Source organism: Pelobates fuscus, chromosome 3 (assembly GCF_036172605.1).
Source record: "Pelobates fuscus isolate aPelFus1 chromosome 3, aPelFus1.pri, whole genome shotgun sequence".
NCBI classification, from domain to species: Eukaryota; Metazoa; Chordata; class Amphibia; order Anura; family Pelobatidae; genus Pelobates; species Pelobates fuscus.
The window spans coordinates 272668791-272689025 of record NC_086319.1 but is presented as its reverse complement, the minus strand read 5'-3'; the positions used below and the strand labels follow the sequence as shown (position 1 = coordinate 272689025).

General features: G+C 44.0%; 1 protein-coding gene across 1 annotated transcript; it reads right to left on the bottom strand.

The window, feature by feature from the left end:
- Positions 1–8014: 8014 nt before the first annotated feature.
- On the bottom strand, positions 8015–19171 carry MRPS24 (mitochondrial ribosomal protein S24). The gene is made up of 4 exons (XM_063445548.1): positions 19073–19171; positions 13878–13964; positions 13036–13147; positions 8015–8353 (listed from the first exon to the last, which is right to left on the bottom strand). Exons 1-4 carry the CDS (start codon positions 19109–19111, stop codon positions 8070–8072), a joined length of 522 nt encoding a protein of 173 aa, XP_063301618.1. The 5' UTR covers positions 19112–19171; the 3' UTR covers positions 8015–8069.
- Positions 19172–20235: the final 1064 nt, after the last annotated feature.

Below are 20235 nucleotides of genomic sequence, written 5' to 3'. Positions count from 1 at the left end.
CACAAATTCAGGCCAATTGGCCTTCCAACTTGTGCTCGGAATCTCTGTTAATGGAATGTAGACTAGGAGCAAAGTTGGTTGAGGTGTGCCGAAACAACGTACGTACGAGTAGGCCTATAAAAGAGGGCAAAAAGGAATTTAAGGTAAACACTTTATTGCAAGTTTAAATTGCGAGATTTCTGAAAGCCTGCCTGAGCTCCCTTTCTGGTCGAGGAATGTAGAAGTTGTATATTGAGGATTTCCAGCGTTCCAGCCTCCTAATGATGTGTACTGGGGTGTTAGTGCTAGAGGCTGATGATGCTGCAGCGATGCGAAATTGGTGACCAGAGAAGGAAGCTGGGTTGTAGCCTAACCTAGACAATAGAATTCTGATGTGTGACAAATTTAGCTGTGGTGAGTGGGTGTCCTTGGAGTAGAAGTAGTGGAGTATCTGGTGAGTGCGTGAGGTGAGAGACCAGGAGCATATCCAGAACATGTACAGGGCACCACAAATTCTCGGTAGGGAAGAGGGGAATGATAGTGGGATAGGCAGAGTGTTTAATCTTGGTAGAAGGCAAAGAGAGTACAAAATGGTTGTCTACTCTTTAAGTGAGAAAGTTTGAGGCATCGTACTGTGTCTCCTTGACGTACCACGGTGAACTCTCTAGGTCTGAGGGACCCATAAAAGGCCAAAAAATGGCAGATTTCATGACTAAATTGGTATTGTGGTCAAACGGGGATTTGTCCAATAAGTCGCTTAGGAGCCGGAATATTGGACAGTCTATTGGTAGCCTAGTCGTGCTAGGAGAGACTGTGACCTTGAAAATACCTTTGAGGATTTTCTTAAAGGGGTAGGAAGACTGAAAAGAGCGTAGTTAGGGAAGTTAGTGAGGATGTGGTGTTGTACTCTGGTGAGGTAGAGTTTGATGGTATTATGAGCGAGTTTAAGGTGTAAATGGCAAAAGGAGGCAAAAGCCACCATGGTTTTGATGGAAAGGTCACATTGTAAGCAAAACTCCTGCTGTGAATTTGTTAAAGATAGTCAGTGCCCTAGCGTAAGAGAGAGTGGTGTTGGGAGACAGTGCTTGATACGTGAGTGTTTGTGCGTGGAGTAATAGTTTGTTTAAACCAGGGTTAGCCGTAGGAACGATGGTATCCTGGCTGATTGAAGGTGTGCCGGAGGGGGAGCCCGGCGATGAAATTTTCAGTTCGCGAACGGGAACTTCCGCAAACGTCGGCGAACCACCATTGACTTCAATAGGCAGGCGAATTTTAAAACCCACAGGGACTCTTTCTGGCCACAAAAGTGATGGAAAAGTTGTTTCAAGGGGACTAACACCTGGACTGTGGCATGCCGGAGGGGGATCCATGGCAAAACTCCCATGGAAAATTACATAGTTGATGCAGTCTGGTTTTAATCCATAAAGGGCAGAAATCACTAACATTCCTAAATTGTTTGGAATAACGTGCTTTAAAACATCAGGTATGATGTATCGATCAGGTAGTGTAAGGGTTACGCACGCTTCACAGTGACAGACCAACCTCCCCGTTTAACGCACCGCAAACAACCGCAAACAGTCCATTTGCACAACCGCAAACTCCCCATTTGCACATGTTTTAGTGCAAACTAGTCTAACTACTAATATAGTTGAAACATGCTACTTTTATTCATGCCAGACAACCATGCAGGCCAGACTAACAAACATGCCAGGGCCAATCATAGTTAACCACATCAGATAGTAACATGGCTCCCTCTATATACAGAGTAACATGGCTTCCCTCTATATACCGTGTAAACATGGCTCCCTCTATATACAGAATAACATGGCTCCCTCTATATACCGTGTAAACATGGCTCCCTCTATATACAGAGTAACATGGCTTCCCTCTATATACCGTGTAAACATGGCTCCCTCTATATACAGAACATGGCTCCCTCTATATACAGTGTAAACATGGCTCCTCTCTATATACAGTGTAAACATGGCTTCCCTCTATATACCGTGTAAACATGGCTCCTCTCTATATACAGTGTAAACATGGCTCCTCTCTATATACAGAGTAACATGGCTTCCCTCTATATACACCGTGTAAACATGGCTCCCTCTATATACAGAATAACATGGCTCCCTCTATATACAGTGTAAACATGGCTCCTCTCTATATACCGTGTAAACATGGCTCCCTCTATATACAGAGTAACATGGCTTCCCTCTATATACCGTGTAAACATGGCTCCCTCTATATACAGAACATGGCTCCCTCTATATACAGTGTAAACATGGCTCCTCTCTATATACAGTGTAAACATGGCTTCCCTCTATATACCGTGTAAACATGGCTCCTCTCTATATACAGTGTAAACATGGCTCCTCTCTATATACAGAGTAACATGGCTTCCCTCTATATACACCGTGTAAACATGGCTCCCTCTATATACAGAATAACATGGCTCCCTCTATATACAGTGTAAACATGGCTCCTCTCTATATACAGTGTAAACATGGCTCCTCTCTATATACAGTGTAAACATGGCTTCCCTCTATATACAGAGTAACATGGCTTCCCTCTATATACAGAATAACATGGCTCCCTCTATATACAGTGTAAACATGGCTCCTCTCTATATACAGAGTAACATGGCTTCCCTCTATATACAGAATAACATGGCTCCCTCTATATACAGTGTAAACATGGCTCCTCTCTATATACAGAATAACATGGCTCCTCTCTATATACAGTGTAAACATGGCTCCTCTCTATATACAGTGTAAACATGGCTCCTCTCTATATACAGTGTAAACATGGCTCCTCTCTATATACAGAGTAACATGGCTTCCCTCTATATACCGTGTAAACATGGCTCCTCTCTATATACAGAATAACATGGCTCCCTCTATATACAGAGTAACATGGCTCCCCTCTATATACAGAGTAACATGGCTCCTCTCTATATACCGTGTATACTAATCTCTTCTTAAGCGCCACTATTCACAAATTCCATACACTCTATACTATAAATCAACTTTTAACTAACCAACTAACAGATTTCTGCAGTACTCCCCTGTAAACACACAATAGATGAGACAGAGAACACTCCCAGGGTAGTTGCGCTGTATCAACACCCTTCATCTCTTATTTTGGGGCCTGTCTGCGGGGCTCGCTGCACCATCTGACTCTGAACCTTTGGTGGCTTGGTGACAGACTCCTGCTCCTGAGCTGGCTGGGATGTATACGGGATGCGAGGTGGTGATAAGCTGACAAGGTTTCGGGTTCCCCCAACAGTATGCTTCCCTGCGGACATCCTCCCTGGACCCATAAGATGAGACTGTCCCTGCCCTTCACTTTGGGCAGAGTGTGGATGGGTCCCCCTTTCTACTGATGGAACCTCTGTCTCTCCCTCCCTTTCACTCCATATCCTCACACACAGGGCCGGCCTTGGTACCCCAGGTAAATCGATTATAAAACCCACCAAATATTACTTAGCACAAAAATGCTAATTAGTCTCTTCAGGTAACGTGAATCTTTAACAGACAAAGGCAGAACAGTGCATACAAAAATATAGATGACAATCAAAGTTATTTACACCAACAACAGATAAAAACAAAAAGGGATAAAATAACAGACGTCCTAAACACTTACTCACTTAGGTTTTCAAAGTAAAACTTCTGCCCAGGTGGTCTCCGGCAAGGAAGATGGTGACTTACTCAAAATTAGATTTTGGCACCAAGCAAGTACAATGCATACTTCAGTCTCATTAGAGAGATACCCTCTGGATTACCACGCCTCACCCACAGGTTGAGCTAAGGCGTATGTATAGAGACCCTAAGTGACCACCCACTTGTGTCCAGATCCACATCTATCCAAATGAAACATTTAGCTCTCTTCTCTTATGTACCGGTCACATAAATAATAATTGTTTCTACGAATGTTATTATTTTCCCATTCTATAGATATGTTGCACGCCGTACTTGCAACCCAATATGGCGCACATCACAATTCCTTCCCCTATGGTCAAGATATGTCACTCATGTTTAGAAGATGGCGCTTGTCACATTCTAAGTATAACAAAAATTAGGCTTAATTATTATTCTGTGGGTAAATATTCTTTTTTTCCCTTTGGATATGATACTGGAACAAGGCTAATGGCCATTAACATATCAAAGAAATCCATTCACCAATTAAAAGGTAGAGGCCATTTGGCTGAAAAGACATTCAGGGTACTTATGTGCGACCTCTCACACCTTACAGAGCCTTTGATTAATTCACAGGCTCCATCAATATGGTAAAACCCTTTGCACATTCCAATGCAATTTCCATTACCCCTTCTGTCATCTGACCTTGGTGGGGGGTCCCAGCTTCAAAGAGAATTATGGCAAAAAACAACCAAATCCTTCTGACATCGACAATACCATCTCTAATAGGCAGGAACATCATTAATGTACTACACAAATTACATTAAAGGACAGTTTTCCCTAGTGCAATAATTAATTATACCCCTTGCTGTAACAGTTGGCACTAGATAGTTCAGATTGCTGTGTATAAACAGAAAGTAGCAGCAGCATAGATTCTACCAGATTAAGAATGGGATAAGAACAGATTAGAATGAGACTCTTGACTGGAAGAGGTCATGGAAGTGTGTTTGTCACCAATGTTGACCTGAGCAATATAAGGATTTTGTATGTTTTATATATATATACACACACAACGTAATAAAACACAGTGTGGGTTAATTTCTGCCTATTGTGTACCTTTAACTAGAGCATTTTATTGTACTGTTTGTGTTGTCAGAGTAGCCACGGAGAACTTTATGGAAAGTAAACTGAGCAGTCACCTCCACAGGACCTGCCTTTAGAGGTGAACTATGACATAGATTAAACAGTGGTTCCCAACCCAGGCTACATGAACCGGATTTAGATATTTTCCATTCCTGGCAAAATATTGACAAAACCATGACCATTAGAGCACCATGAGGAATTGGTTGTGAACCAGTGAATTAAAATATATGGATTAAAAACCCTATGTCCCCATAATAGAGTTATTAACCTCCCTTATACTTTTATCCATTCTAGTTAAATCAAGCAGGGTTACTTACTAAAGTAAGAACTTTCATGAATTAAAAGAGAATTCCAGGGGGGGGCGGAGCTTGCCACCAACCGGGTCGGACGGCATCTCAGCCAGCTCCGGGCAAAAAGCCCACATAATCTCCCAAAATCTGGTGCATCCGTCCCCATCCACTCCCCCAACCGGACTGACCTGCCTCACGGAGTGGTCCGGCACCCGCCAATGCCGTTCTTTCAGCCGCCCAAGCAGCCTAAAATAAAACGCAGGCCTGGGGCCTACTACTCACCTCAAACCTACAGCCTGGGTGATCTCCTGGCCATCCGAGACGCGGGGATCAGCCTGTGCGGGTCGGACACCTCGCCCCCGCGACAAACCCTGATGCCAGCAATGGGACGTCGGTCCCAAAAACCGAATACGGCGGCTGAGTGCAGAGACATCAGCTCCATGCTGCAGAGGCCGGCACAGGCCAAAACTCCCACAGACGCACAGCAGCCCTCACACCTGGAGGCCACAGGGACAAGCGACGAGGTAGGGGCCACACAGGACCCTCAGAAAGGTCAGGCTTCACCCCCAGAGCCCTATGATGGCAATGCCCCCACCACCAAAGCAGATTTAAAAGCACTGCTATCAGACATCCACAAGGTCTGGGCTGTAGACCTCCAGCAACTCAGGTCAGACATACAGGCAGTCACAGGCCGAGTAACACAAAACAGAAACTAACATAAGCAACATCAACTCTGAACTGACCACAATTAAAGACACAGTCACCCAACTACAGGTCCATCAATCAGCCCTGTCCCTCAGGATGACGGCATTTGAAGACAGACAACGCCGCAGCCACATCAAGATAAGGGGCGTCCCTGGAAGCATCACAGCAGACTAGCTACCACACTACACCAGGCGACTACTGGCGACCATTCTACCCCACCCAATGGCCAGGAAACTATCCATTGAAGGAGCACACAGAATACCAAGCTCGCCCATGGCAAAGCCTGGACAAATACGGGACGTCATACTCCGCTGCTCCACCTCGCAAGATAAAGCCCACATTATGCTGGCCCTCAATGATAAAACACCGCTGTCCTTTGAAGGCGCCTCCCTAACCTTTTACCAGGACTTAACAAGAGCAACACTGCTATGGCGCAAATCACTAACGCCGGTCACTTCCCAACTCAGGTCCGCAGGGGTGGTATACAGATGGGGCCCCCCTGGAACTCTGCTAGCCACACATAACGGGACTGTTCGCACGCTGGAATCTGGAGCAGACATACCCACCTTCCTTGCTTCACTAGGCATAGAAGGCCCCGTGACGAGCGCACCTCGAGACAAGCCACCCATCATATGGGACCCAACAACCACAACCACGTTCACACCAAGAGCCACCACATCCGGGGACTCTGAACCCTGGCAGGACTGCGCATAATTCACCCTGAAACAACTAGACAAGGCGGCCGAAAACCCGCTCAGAGCTCAACGCATCACATCCTGGTTTAGAATGTGTTTAACGTTTAATATGTTCTGTTCAGTTCATGTATATGTTTTTAGGACGCACGACAGCTAGCTATGAACGCCCCAACACTGGGCTAAAAACACAAGAAACCAAGACAGCACCCACCCCCCACAACCTCCCCCCCCCCCCCCCCACTAACACCCCTCTCAGATAAGGGCGAACTACTCAGAGGTGCCCAAGCGCCCACGCTCCCTCCCCTCCCTCTCTCCCTCTTACACAGCGTTGTCTTTGCTATCCGACAGGTACGGGAATTACTAACCCACCTGCCACACAATAAGATACCCTACTATCACGATCCCTAACAGTTGGCTGCGTAGGAGCTTGCTCAGCCAGATGTATGCAGCGCTCCACACATAGCGAATCTACACACACAACTCCACCAAACTCCAAAGGAACGATTCACACCCCCTATAGAACCAACACATAGCGCCTATACAGGGCCCCCCAGCCTCCACCAACCAAACGTAAGCTAACAAACGGCTTAAACCCCCTAAGCACCTGCCTAGACCCTCTCAGACAAACCAACACTACAAACCCACCCAATCTAGGCATACCTGACTAACCTATAAGATCTATAAACATAACGCGAATCTCCCACTGGAGATTCTTTAACACAATCCAATTATACAAACCACAAAATGTAAAATGTGCTAGCTTAACGCATAACATACCTATGTTCAAATACTATTGCTCTTGTGGAAGCTGTTGTGGCTATGCAAGCACTGCTGTAAATCCCATGCACAATAAAAATTAAGAATTAAAAAAAAAAAAAAAAAGAAGAGAATTCCAAATTTAAGACCAAAGTAACCGAACAGGAAACATTTTTCCAAGTCAGCTATTCTGCCACTACGCAGACAGCTGTAACTTTTAAATTCACTTTGAATTGCTGATAACTCTCACTTTAATATTTAATCCTCCAAATGTTTGAGGTTATAATAAAGGTTATGCCCTACATACATTAAGAACTCCGTTCAGCTGTGGTCAGCTGCCCAATAGTTTTCAAACCAACAATTACACTCATTGAACAAAAGACATACAAAGCACACACTTTGAGACACTACAAGTAAATGCATGATATGTGCAGTCATTGACGTTCAGTATTTTATTTTTTTGCAGCTCTGTAGTCCGTCCGTCCCCCCCCCACCCTTATATTGTAAATTCCATCTGATGACCACAAGTGGGCAATGCTGAGCACACACACTAGTCATCAGCAATACAGCCTCACAGCATTTGATTAATTAAAAATAGTTGTTAACTGTATATACTGTTCTGAGCTCTGAATTCATAGATATAACAAACTTTTTATTATTTTAAAGTTTTATTAGTATAGATTCAGTGTTAGCCATCACAAATATTATACAAAATGAGATTGATTATTTACAAACCAGAAGTGTTTAACGCTTCAAATACCTAATGAAGTTATGCTAACTAGAGGGTCAGCATGGTTTTTTTTGTTCATTCTTTGGAAGTGTATAACTAGCAATTAAAGTGTTGTTGCCTTTACCCTACATTAGGGTTAAAGGTACTTATATATTACTTTCTCTTCTACTGTTTGCACTTCCATTTTGACAGGACATTTGTACAGGAATGAAAGTAACATTTCTGTGTAGCCAATCAGAAAGTAGAATTTCTGCGGCGGCAACTTGCGAATAAAGATGGCACAGATGGATATAAGATTTGCACGACGTTTGATCACTATTTCATTGGCCAAGCATCCGTGGAAGGTACCAAAAATAAACTTGCGGATAAAGACATCCTCTATGGTGCGCTCAGCAGCACCCCCTTCTCCATCCAGGTTACCTGAAATAAAGAGCTAAAGTTAAAATAAATCAGGATCTCATCCCATATAAGTGCACAGCACTACAGTTTATGTAAAAATGTTAAAGGTGAACTTGTGGAAAAAGTATTCCTTAACAATGAAACATGCACAGCCATTAAATGCATTAAGTTTCATATTAGTAATATCAATTTTGTGCAAACATGAACTTCCACATTAGCATATCAGTGCAAACAGAAATGACCGCTGGCACCCAGCCAGCAGAGCCAGGTAAGTTGTCAAAACTTTTGTAAATGGTTTGACAGCTTACTGCGGACTGTTGCCAGGGAATTCTTGGCACCATAACCACTACAGTGTATTGTAGTGGTTACTGTGTTTCACATGCCCCTTTAAATTCAGAAGCACAATATTAAAAACAAATACTTAACTATCAATTTACAGTTTTCTTGTAACAATATATTAGAGTCAAGATAAATGGGGGTATATAGGACCACTATAGGCACCCAGACCACTTCAGCTCAATGAAGTGGTCTGGGTGCCATGTCCATCTAGGATTAACCCTGCCTGCTGTAAACATGTTTACTTTAGTGTTAATCCAGCCTCTGGTGGCTGTCTCATTGCCAGCCGCTAGAGGCGCTTCTCACTGTGATTTTCACAGTGAGAAGCCGTTGCCATCCATAGGAAAGCATTGCCGCGCATGCGCATTCAGCCGATGACATCAGAAGAGGAAGGAGAGTCCCCAGCGCCGAGGGAGCCCGGCGCTGGAGAAAGGTGAGTGTTTAACCCCCTTCCTCCCCATAGAGCCCGGCGGGACTGGGACCCTGAGGGTGGGGGCACCCTCAGGGCACTATAGTGCCAGGAAAACAAGTTTGTTTTCCTGGCACTATAATGGTCCTTTAAGTTTGTATGAAGGTCAAAGACTGACAACCATTATTGGGCAACATTTGATACTGCAATGTGTTCTGTTAAAGCTCAAGATAAAGTTGTGTGGATATATATAAATATTTGTAAGAAACAAAATCTTAAAGGGTTACAGCATCCACTATGACCATTTCAGTGATTAAAAATGGTCATGGTAGAGAGGCATTCACATACCTAGGGGTTCGCCTCACGGCTGACCCAGCAGCACTTCCAGGCACTACCTGTAAAAATCACCAAAGGGGACCTCGCTAACATACAGAGGCCATTGACACCTTTATATGGCAGAAGAAATGGTCTAGGCTGGCTAGTAGTCTTCTGTACCAACCTAAAAACAGGAGGTTAAGGGCTACCACACCTCCACCACTATTACCTACCAGCGCAACTCGCACAAATAGTACACTGGCACACTCCCCCAGAGCAAAGAAGGTGGGTGGATATTGAATCCTTATTAATGGGCGCAGACCTATCCCAATTTTATATTTGGGCCCCAAAAAGCCATATTGAGGATGGCCTGCCCAGCCATAACCAACTCCATACAGATATGGGACCAAACAGTACAAAAATACGCCTTAGGAAGCGTCCCCTCCCCGCTGACACCAGTCCTGAGAAACAGAGCATTCCTGCCAGGGATGAGGGCAAGAGACTTTCGGGCGATAGAGGCGACAGGCCTACAATGATATGTCCACCTATACATAAACAACACTATAGTAACGTACAAGCTCCTCAGATCCTTGGCCCCGCTCCAGTCCAGGGACTTCTTTCGATACCTACCTGCTAGCACCCGTGTGGAGGGAAAGAGCTACTTTCACATGTGGTGGCAGTGCCCAAAAGTAGCGGACTACTGGAAACTAGTGACAGACTAAAGCGCACAAATAGTACAAAGACGACTAACACCGAACCCATGGGTCTGTCTGCTATCCAAACCCCTAGACGGACTAAACAAATATGACCAAAAATTGTTCAACATGATAAACCTAGCGACACGTAGGGCAATAGCACAACACTGGACACACACAGAACTGCCCCGGATGTCCTTGGTACTCACGAAGCTCTGGGATAACTACCTTATGGACAAACTAACGGCACAAGTCAGGAACACAGCGTGCACATTTCAAAGGGTCTGAGAGCTATGGGAGGAATATGACACCTAAGGTACACATCAATTCAGGGACTGTACCTTCTAATCACTACAGATACAGAGTCACAAAAAAAGAGAAATGGAGGAATCCCAGCCCGCCGACACCACAGAACTGACAAGCAAGAAACAAAAGTAAAGAGCTACACTCTTGCCCCCTCCCGAGGCATGAAACCCTCATGACAGCCGTACCACACGGGGAGACCACAGTAAGAACACACACAACCTGGCAACAACACGGAAGATCTTCCTGGGACCCACCCAACATTAGCAAACTGGGGGAGTGGAATCGGAGCCATAGGAAAACCCTCATGGCCCATATGGGCCGAAATGTCAACTTACCGGCCAACACACCCACACTCCTGAAGTGTAGACACCATGGAAAGGTCCAGCATCCCCAGGAATCCCAGCTGTGTGTGCTCGCTCGGAGGCTATCGGCCGGGGCCAAGGCACACAGCCAAAAGGAGAGACCCGGTGGGGGCACCTGGGGGATCACTCAGCGTATGGGGACAAGGAGGGGGAGGGGGCCCGGGATAAACGTGGCTAAAGAGTATAGCAACTGCATTAGACCAATACAATACCTACAAACTAGGTTCAAAGGTAAGGTATACATTTAACACGCCTACGCAAAGACAAGAAAAACGCAGCTGGAGTGCAACATAGTTACTGTTTGTTACAATACACCCAGGTATAAAAGGGGTTAATAACCGCTGAGGATGTTCACCTTCCGAATGGAGAGACAGCTAACGAAAGCTCCAATCAGCCGAACAGGAACCATACGAAATCCTTCACTTATCAAACAGCTGAACGAGTAAACCATACGAATCCAATACCCCCAAGTACGAGACCAAGCTCCGTATTGAGGGTTAAGCAGAGATCTTATTTGAGGGCTACCTGCCTGGTATTTATGCAGGTCTTGCACCTGGTGGACACTCCCCTAGGGGACCAGATGGAAGACTGGGACAATATGGATATAGTAGCCAATCACAGTGGCACAAGCATAAACACTCCCCTTAGCTGAGAAAGACCCTCCTCTCTATCCTGGAGATAATTGGGAATTAATCCAATTATCTCCACGGATAGAGGCCAAACCCCAATTTGTACAGAATAAAAATACATATAAATCAATAACTCCAAATTACATGAATAGAATAACCACATTTAACGTATCCCCAGATAGCTTAGATCTGAGCGCACTTTATTACCGAATGGCGCTCAGATCCTACACACACAGTTCAATCGCAATGGAGCCAGAGTATTTCACATTGTCTTTCGGTATACGAACGGGCTCCATGGGATGGCTAACTGGGGTAAGTAATTTCGTGCAGAAAAGTACCGAACAGACTGGCGTTCATATGCTGGAAGGTAGAGAAGGGAGGTCGGCGGTTTCAGCGGTGTTCGGGAGAAATAGTGTCAGTTTTCAGTTCCAGGAAAGCATCGACGAACACCGCTGATCATTCGTGCGTCCAAGATGGTCGCCACCTCGTGGTCGGCATACATACGACGACAACCCAGCATACAGTTGATAATTAGGTGTCTGCGGTTAACCACAACGTTCTAATGAGGCAAAGAGGTTAACCAACAGCACACTTCCAGGCTGGGTCGCCGGCCGTTCGTTCGTGATTTTTGGAAATAAACGAATGGGGAAAGGGTACGGACAGGCAATTAACCGAAAAACAGACAAACCCAGCGGGTTATAGGCACAGTTCCAAGACAGAGGGATCTGTCACACTGCTAATGTTTACGGTTATGATTTTTCTGTGTATATATAAATGTAAACACGTTGACGACTTGTGCCACTGTTGAGCCAAAATGCTAGACATGTACATATGACCTAACCAACACTTCCTTTCTGTAGAAACCAGTCAAGCTTATGTACACTGTTGATAGGCCTTTGCACAGCTTAATACTAACAATGCTGAAGCACTGTACCAGTGCTACTCTGTCATGCTCGACATGATGTACAATTAACCTAACCATACCTTCCCATCTGTAAAAACATGTCTTACTTCTACGCACTATGAAAGGGCCTCTGCGCAGTCCCACAGTGACTTATGCCGCACATTACGTCAATGCAAAAATAAAGATTAAATAAATAAAATGGTCATGGTGGTTGCAAACTGCTCAAAACGCTGCACACATGGAGAAATCTGCACTTGCATATCAGAGGTAAGTTACACCCCCCAGCAAACGTGACTGTGGCAGCCCAGAACTTTGTGTTAATTTTATGCTTAAAATACAGAATACAAAATCAGAATCCACAGCATGCTGGGAACAGACGTATTAAGCTTTCCATTGCAGGCAGAGTCTTTGGCCCAGCTGTTTTTGAGCAGACTGACCAAAGCTGAGTGCCTGAGGTACCTGCATCCTAGTCACTGCTTACCAGAATTGGAATGTTTGCATTAGCCATATAAGCTTAATTTCAAAGTCATTTATTGGCTGAGTTGACATGTAGTGGTTGTTTGTCTTGATTGCTCATTTAAACCCTATTTAACTGGTTAAACAATCACTTTGTGTGTAAACTGCAATACAAAGTTGGATATGTTGCCCAAAATTTCAAGTATTTGCCATCTGCATTAAGATGAGGCAGTACTGCACTAATACAACTGCACAATGTACTAAGTAAGAAAGAAAGCCAGCCCCCCTTACTAGTGTGCTGGGACAGCCATCCTTTCCTGTGTGCGATGAAGTGGGGCGGATGTGCTTGTTCATAAGTGACAGGTTTGTCTCCTTTTCCCACTCGTACACGGGCAGCTCGATTCTGCATAGATATAAATAGATTAAACACATTTATTCACAAAAAGGTAATTTCAGGTGAACCTTACAATGTCAGCTACTGGCTTGTAAAATGTATCATCAGGCTTTGATTCGACTACTATTCCTACATATTCTGCAAAGACCCTCAAAATGTAAAAACCCTGTCCAGTGTTTTGAGGCCTGGCAGCACAGGATCCTCCATACACCAACTCACAAGATGTACGAGAGGATGGAGCTTCCTGTGTCAAGAACTGACCAATGTTGACAAGGAGATTCTGCTTAGGGTCAACTTAGGCTTTGTACACAAGACATACAGGATTATTAACTTTAGTGAGAATTGTCAGTCCCAAATATCTGAACTTGAGACATACTCCAGGCCAGCAATATTTCCAGTTTGGCTATATTAGTCTAAAATCGTTATAAAATATTCAAACATGAAATGAAGTGATAGAGCTGCTTTTATGTCGCATTAGTATACGAAAAAAAAAAAAATATTGTATTAATACTTGAGAGAGTTAAAATAGCATTTAAAAATTTAATTAACAGAAACCGAATAAAGCCAAAACTAAAAGAACCCCAATTATAAATAGAAATAACCGACTTCTTTATACATACAAAGCATATTTCCATACAGGTCATGTTTGCAAAAATTTATGTCCACATTTGTTCTTGTCTTTTCCATTTAAAGCTTAATAGTTAATTAAACTATATAATAAGTATATTAAATATATTACCTTTAGGCATGCTGAGGTGGTTTGGATGCAACGTCGTTGTACGTTAGCCAATAAAGAAAGATCTGGCCGGTGACGTAATACCTGAAACTAATAACAGAAAACATTTTTTTTCTACTCACATTATCATTCTAAGTCGCCTGCCTTCCAAACTACTTGTTTTAACATTGGGCCCCTAAATATAATTTAGTCACTAAACAAACTGGAAAAGTTTTATATATAAATAAATAGATAAATTCGAAGAAAAGAAAAAAAAGAGTGACTCATAATAAGAATAATATAGATTATAGAATACCTAGGGTTGTGGGTGTATCATATTAAACAAATGTAATTAAAAAGGCATGGATACTTTTATGGCAAAAAAGAATATAAATGGCTCATAATAATATTAAAGGATCAGGTCAGGAACACAAACATATTCCTGACCCTACAGTATTAAAAATACTATCTAGCCCCTCTGCCCTCCTAAATATAGTAAAATCTTACCTTTATTCCAGTCTGCTGGTGCTGGTTCTGCCTCTGATCCACCTCCTTGTCTGACATCATCAGAAGTGATCTCAGCCAATCACAATGCTTACCTTGACCTTGAATTTAGCGTTAGGCCAACTTCTCCCAGATCCTTCCCTCGCCCAGTCATCTTCTTCTGGTTTGGGGTCCAATTGAATGCGTCTCATAGAGAAGCATTGTTGGAACTTGGGTGTGACGAAAGTAACCTCATCACTGGTTCTTGGAGGGCCTGCTGGCCAACCTCTTGCCTCAGGACTATTGACCCTGCAATATACCTTGCCCAATGCACTTTAAAAGGCTCTGTTCATGTGAAGTATGTACTTTTGTACTCCAGACAGAGAGACCAACCATTAGCACTAATTCTCTGGAACTGTTTTGGGCATGGGACCATGTGCACGATCGGTCAAAACTATGACTTCCAGGAAATTTCTGAATCCCTGAATCGATCTGGGTGATTTTTGGATATGTTGTTCACCCAGATTGGAGCTATCAGGGTATGTAACTATGGGGTTTTATGTAATTTTAAGGTACTTTTGGGGGTTTCATAAAATTGTATGTTTTTCTGTGCTTGGAGATAATTGGATTAGTACAGTTCCTGATTCAATTATCTCCCAAGCACTGAGTAGGGATTATATTGTTTGTGTGTGGGAGTGTTACATGTTGTAACTATACTGTTATTGGTTTGTAAGCTTTGTGTCCCTGTCCCCAACAAGGTCTATGTAAGCGTACAGCTTGCTTGGGGACTTGTATAAAAGGCCAGCTGTGGCTTCCATTAAACAGAATGCTTTACCCCTTCATGAAGTCTTGGCTCATGTTTGGGGGGATTGGAGAACTACATACACTCTGGGGATTGCTATATCACAATACTCCCCTGAGTATAATCACTAGCTCTTCTAAGAGCTGTTACTGCTACGCTCTCTGGACCAGGAGAAGTCTACCCACTGGGAGCTGGATCCTGGTCTTGGGTCCAAGGTGCGTGGAGGGCGGCAAGATCCCAACCAAGCTGCGGCGGTAAGTGGTGTTACAGTGCAGTGATTATGGTACTCGCAAGTACTAGGAAGCCGCGATAGACGGAGGTACCCGGTCGGGGTGCAGGCGGTCCGTCACATTGGTGGCAGTGGCGGGATGGCTTCCTAGTGAGTATAGAAGCATCCTGCAGACACTGGTAACGTGTGGATTATATTGAGGGCAACGCTTGTATTCTTACAGCGCCCCTATCTACAAAGGAACTCTGAAGATTGAGCGAGCTAGTCCCCGGGCAGTTCTCACATACGAGGAGGAGTTCCTTAGGGAGATGCGAATGCGACTGGCGTTTTTTGGCCCTGATGTTCCGGTAAGGATTGTCAGGGCACTCGAGGCCCAAGTGGCAGGGCTTTTACAAACCAGGAGAAGGTACAGACTTAAGTTGGGAGAGTAGATTGTCGGTCACTCATTCCAGCAGCAGCAAACATCCCTGGGAGTGGAGATAGTCTTTCTCACTACCCAGCACCAGACGGAGGTAGCCGATCGGGGTGCAGGTGGTCCGTCACATTGGGCACCAGCACAGTGTGCACCAGAAATGCACCAATCAGCTGCTTCTGATAGAAGAAGTACTGAGTCCAATGTTTCTCTACAAGAAGCAGTAAACACTACACTGTGCAAAAATCCCCCTGGATTTTTCAGCTTGTGCAGATATTTTTCTTTTGAGATTCAAAATACACTGCAATACCGTATATCGTGTATGGAGAAAGGCAAAAAGCAGTGCTAGGAAGCTACATCCCTGCTTCTCTCTCCTGACTGAATCCATAGGGGAGCAACACAGAGTGCAGCCAGCAACTCCCAACATGCAGATCAGGCAAGTGAGGGATGGGGGGTGAGCAGACTACAGATTAGACAAGTGAGGGATGGGGGGTGAGCAGACTACAGATTAGACAAGTGAGGGATGGGGGGTGAGCAGACTACAGATTAGACAAGTGAGGGATGGGGGGTGAGCAGACTACAGATTAGACAAGTGAGGGATGGGGGGGCAGACTACAGATTAGACAAGTGAGGGATGGGGGGGCAGACTACAGATTAGACAAGTGAGGGATGGGGGGGCAGACTACAGATTAGACAAGTGAGGGATGGGGGGGCAGACTACAGATTAGACAAGTGAGGGATGGGGGGGGCAGACTACAGATTAGACAAGTGAGGGATGGGGGGGGCAGAATACAGATTAGACAAGTGAGGGATGGGGGGGCAGACTACAGATTAGACAAGTGAGGGATGGGGGGCAGACTACAGATTAGACAAGTGAGGGATGGGGGGGCAGACTACAGATTAGACAAGTGAGGGATGGGGGGGGCAGACTACAGATTAGACAAGTGAGGGATGGGGGGCAGACTACAGATTAGACAAGTGAGGGATGGGGGGGGGGGCAGACTACAGATTAGACAAGTGAGGGATGGGGGGGCAGACTACAGATTAGACAAGTGAGGGATGGGGGGGCAGACTACAGATTAGACAAGTGAGGGATGGGGGGGCAGACTACAGATTAGACAAGTGAGGGATGGGGGGGCAGACTACAGATTAGACAAGTGAGGGATGGGGGAGCAGACTACAGATTAGACAAGTGAGGGATGGGGGGGCAGACTACAGATTAGACAAGTGAGGGATGGGGGCAACCTACAGATCAGGTAAGGGAGGGATGGGGGGGGGGGGGGGGGGGCAGATGGACCACAAAGGTAAAGGAGCAGAAAGAATCAGAAGGAGCACAAAGGTAAAGTAAGACAAGGAACAGCAATTAGCAAGAAGGGACATCAAGGAGCAAGAGTCAGCAAAGGTCAGCAAGGGGCAGAAAGGATCAGCAAGGGGCAGCAATGAGCTGGAAGAGGCAGAATGAGCAGGAAGGGATCAGAAAGAGAAAGGAGCAGAAGGGTGCAAAAGAAGCTGAAAGGTAAAGGAGCAGAAGGAGCCAAGGAGGAGAGAAGACAGTGTCAGAATAAAAAGAAGACTGTGCCAAATGAAGGAGAAGAAAAGAAGATTGGAGCAAGAAGGACAAGTGAAGTGATCCTTCACTTCATTCTGGACACCACGTCACAAGGCTTTGGTCCCTGGGCCTGGCAGGGAAACTTTGGACCTTCTCATCTCCCAAGGTTAAAAAAATAGTGTTAATGTTTTTTTTTTACCGAATGTCAGGAAGCACAGAGTGCCGCTGATTTGTCAGCTGGCACTCTAAGCCAATCACTGGATCCCCATTTTCAAAAAAGTAAACCATTTTTATGAACTAGCGATTGGCTTAGAGCATCAGCTGGCCACTCTAGCCAATCAGCAGCACCCATGCCTGACGTCAATCTGCACTTCCTTACACTCCGTTTCAGAAGCCGAATACCACTGAGCGACCTGGCGCAGGAGGAATTGGGTTTAAACCATGTGAGAGCGGTTTAACCCCTTAAAGGAAAGAGAGCGCCCAGGGGCCTCCTGGCATCATAGCATTTTCCTTTAGATGAAGTTGTTATGGTAACCAGAATGTTCCTATAATTTGCCTAGAGGAACACTAGAGTGTCAGGAATACAAACATGTATTCCTGAGACCATAGTTGTGAAAACGCTATTTATGTATCCTGCCCCACCCCAATGGGTGTGTGCTGTTTTTTCACAAAAGAAAATCTGGTCACCATGGCTTTCAGTGATAATGATTATGTCCCTCCCCTTCATGACACTGTCAAAAAGGGGCCAAGCATGGATGTCATTACAATTATGCCCCCCATTCCTGCAGACACCCATGAGAGCAGGAGGAGGAAGAGTGCAGGCATCACAGAACATGTTTTTGAAGGGTGGACAAGGGGAAAGGGAAACATGTAAAATATCATATAAGGAAGGCAAGGATCACTGACATTAAGGAAGGAGGGGACAAATTTAGCCATTTAGTTGGTCTCTGTGCTTGCATGCATCCAGACATCACAGATGAATAATCCCAATCTGACATTTTCTGGTTTGATTGGTCACTGGACAGGTGTGAATGGACAGAAACTTGTTGCAAAAATGGGCATTATTTAAATATATAAACTAATAAAGCAAATAAATCAATGCATGCTGTTAAGCAATAAAATGAGGTAGTCACATAGAAGAATACTTTAAATGTATTACTAGGATGGATAACTTTAAATGTATTACTAGGATGGATAACTTTAAATGTATTACTAGGTTGGACATATTTTAAATGTATTACTAGATGCACATATTTTAAATGTATTACTAGATGCACATATTTTAAATGTATTACTAGATGCACATATTTTAAATGTATTACTAGATGCACATATTTTAAATGTATTACTAGATGCACATATTTTAAATGTATTACTAGATGCACATATTTTAAATTACTAGGGAGGATCTACTTTAAATGTATTATTAGATTGCACAGAGGTGATGAATTCCCTACAGAGTGTTACTGTAGGGGTTTATGCAGTAAGTGAAGTGGCAGGGGAGCTGATACCTCAGTTAGTACATGCACTATCTCGGAGTATTACAAAAAAGACACCCCTCCACCCTGAGCAATAATTATTCAGGACTGATTTCTGGGTGACATTGATTCACCTCCCCTACACCCGCGCAAAGAAAAGCTGAATTTCACATTTTACGAAGTGTATCAAGTAAACCACCTCCCCTTCTCTATGGGCAATTGAACATCTTCACAGCGTGTCCCCTGATAAACCCATTGCACTCTACCTGCAGCTGCCCCACGAGACAGCTAGTGAACGCCGCCATTTTGGAAACGTACAATCGAGTGCTGCTTGTCAAGCTTAGAAGTTTCCTAGAACGTCCGTTCCCCATTCTGTGAAGGTTGAGCAGCGACACCTAGCAGTCACCGAGAGTATTACACACACTAACAGAAACAAATACATAAAAAAAAAAAAAAAGATATACTGTATGTAGATATATAATCTCTCACACACTTGTGCAGAGGTTATTATTGGTTGAGTGTCTGATGCTACAAAACTTTGCAGGGGCGTTAGATAGGTAGGGCAACTGCTGTTCTCCTATCTCTGGTGGAGTTAGATCACTCTGTATGCGTGTTTTACATTTTGATAAATGTATTGCTGATGCCTTTATTATTATTATTATTATTACTGGTATTTATAAAGCACCAACAGATTCCGCAGTGCTGTACAACAAGTGGAAAACATACAATATACACACACAAATACAAAAGGTAGAGAGAGCCCTGCCCGTAAGCTGAAATCTAGTCATTTAAGCTATTTTATACAAAATGCATAGGTAGATAGCCCATGAGTTTACAATCTAAAGGATACAGTGGGGATTTGAGACAAGAGGTAGAAGGGGAAATTTGGAAGTGATGGCTAAATAAGGAAACAGAGTGAGTATGCCTTATTGCTCGCCATTGTTTGATGGTAGGTACAGGCACATGATACATTCATTTCGGACATTTCGAATTGCATAAAATATTAAGGTTTCTATAAGAATCTGTTCCATCCTAAAATAAATAATAGTAAGAGGTTTAACTAATAATTAGTTTGCAATTTATGGATTACAATTACAGGGACACATTTAGCATCATAAAAAAACGGCGTTCCTTGTGTATGTTATGCTGCAACAAAGTCCACTGTCCCTGTATACACATGACTGCTAATTGATTTTAATTTTAGCTATTGTCATAATTAAATCAATTGTAAAAGCAACTCTCACTGTCTCAAGACGAACACCTCCTCTCATTCCAGAAGCAAAACACCAAATAATCAAAGCAGGACAGACGGTGTGCTAAAATTCAATCTGTCCCACTGAATGCAGGTCAGTTGGGAGTCATGTACACATGCTGTACAATATTCTTGAGTTCAGCAGAAGGATCTCAATTTTGTGCCCTATGTCCCAAC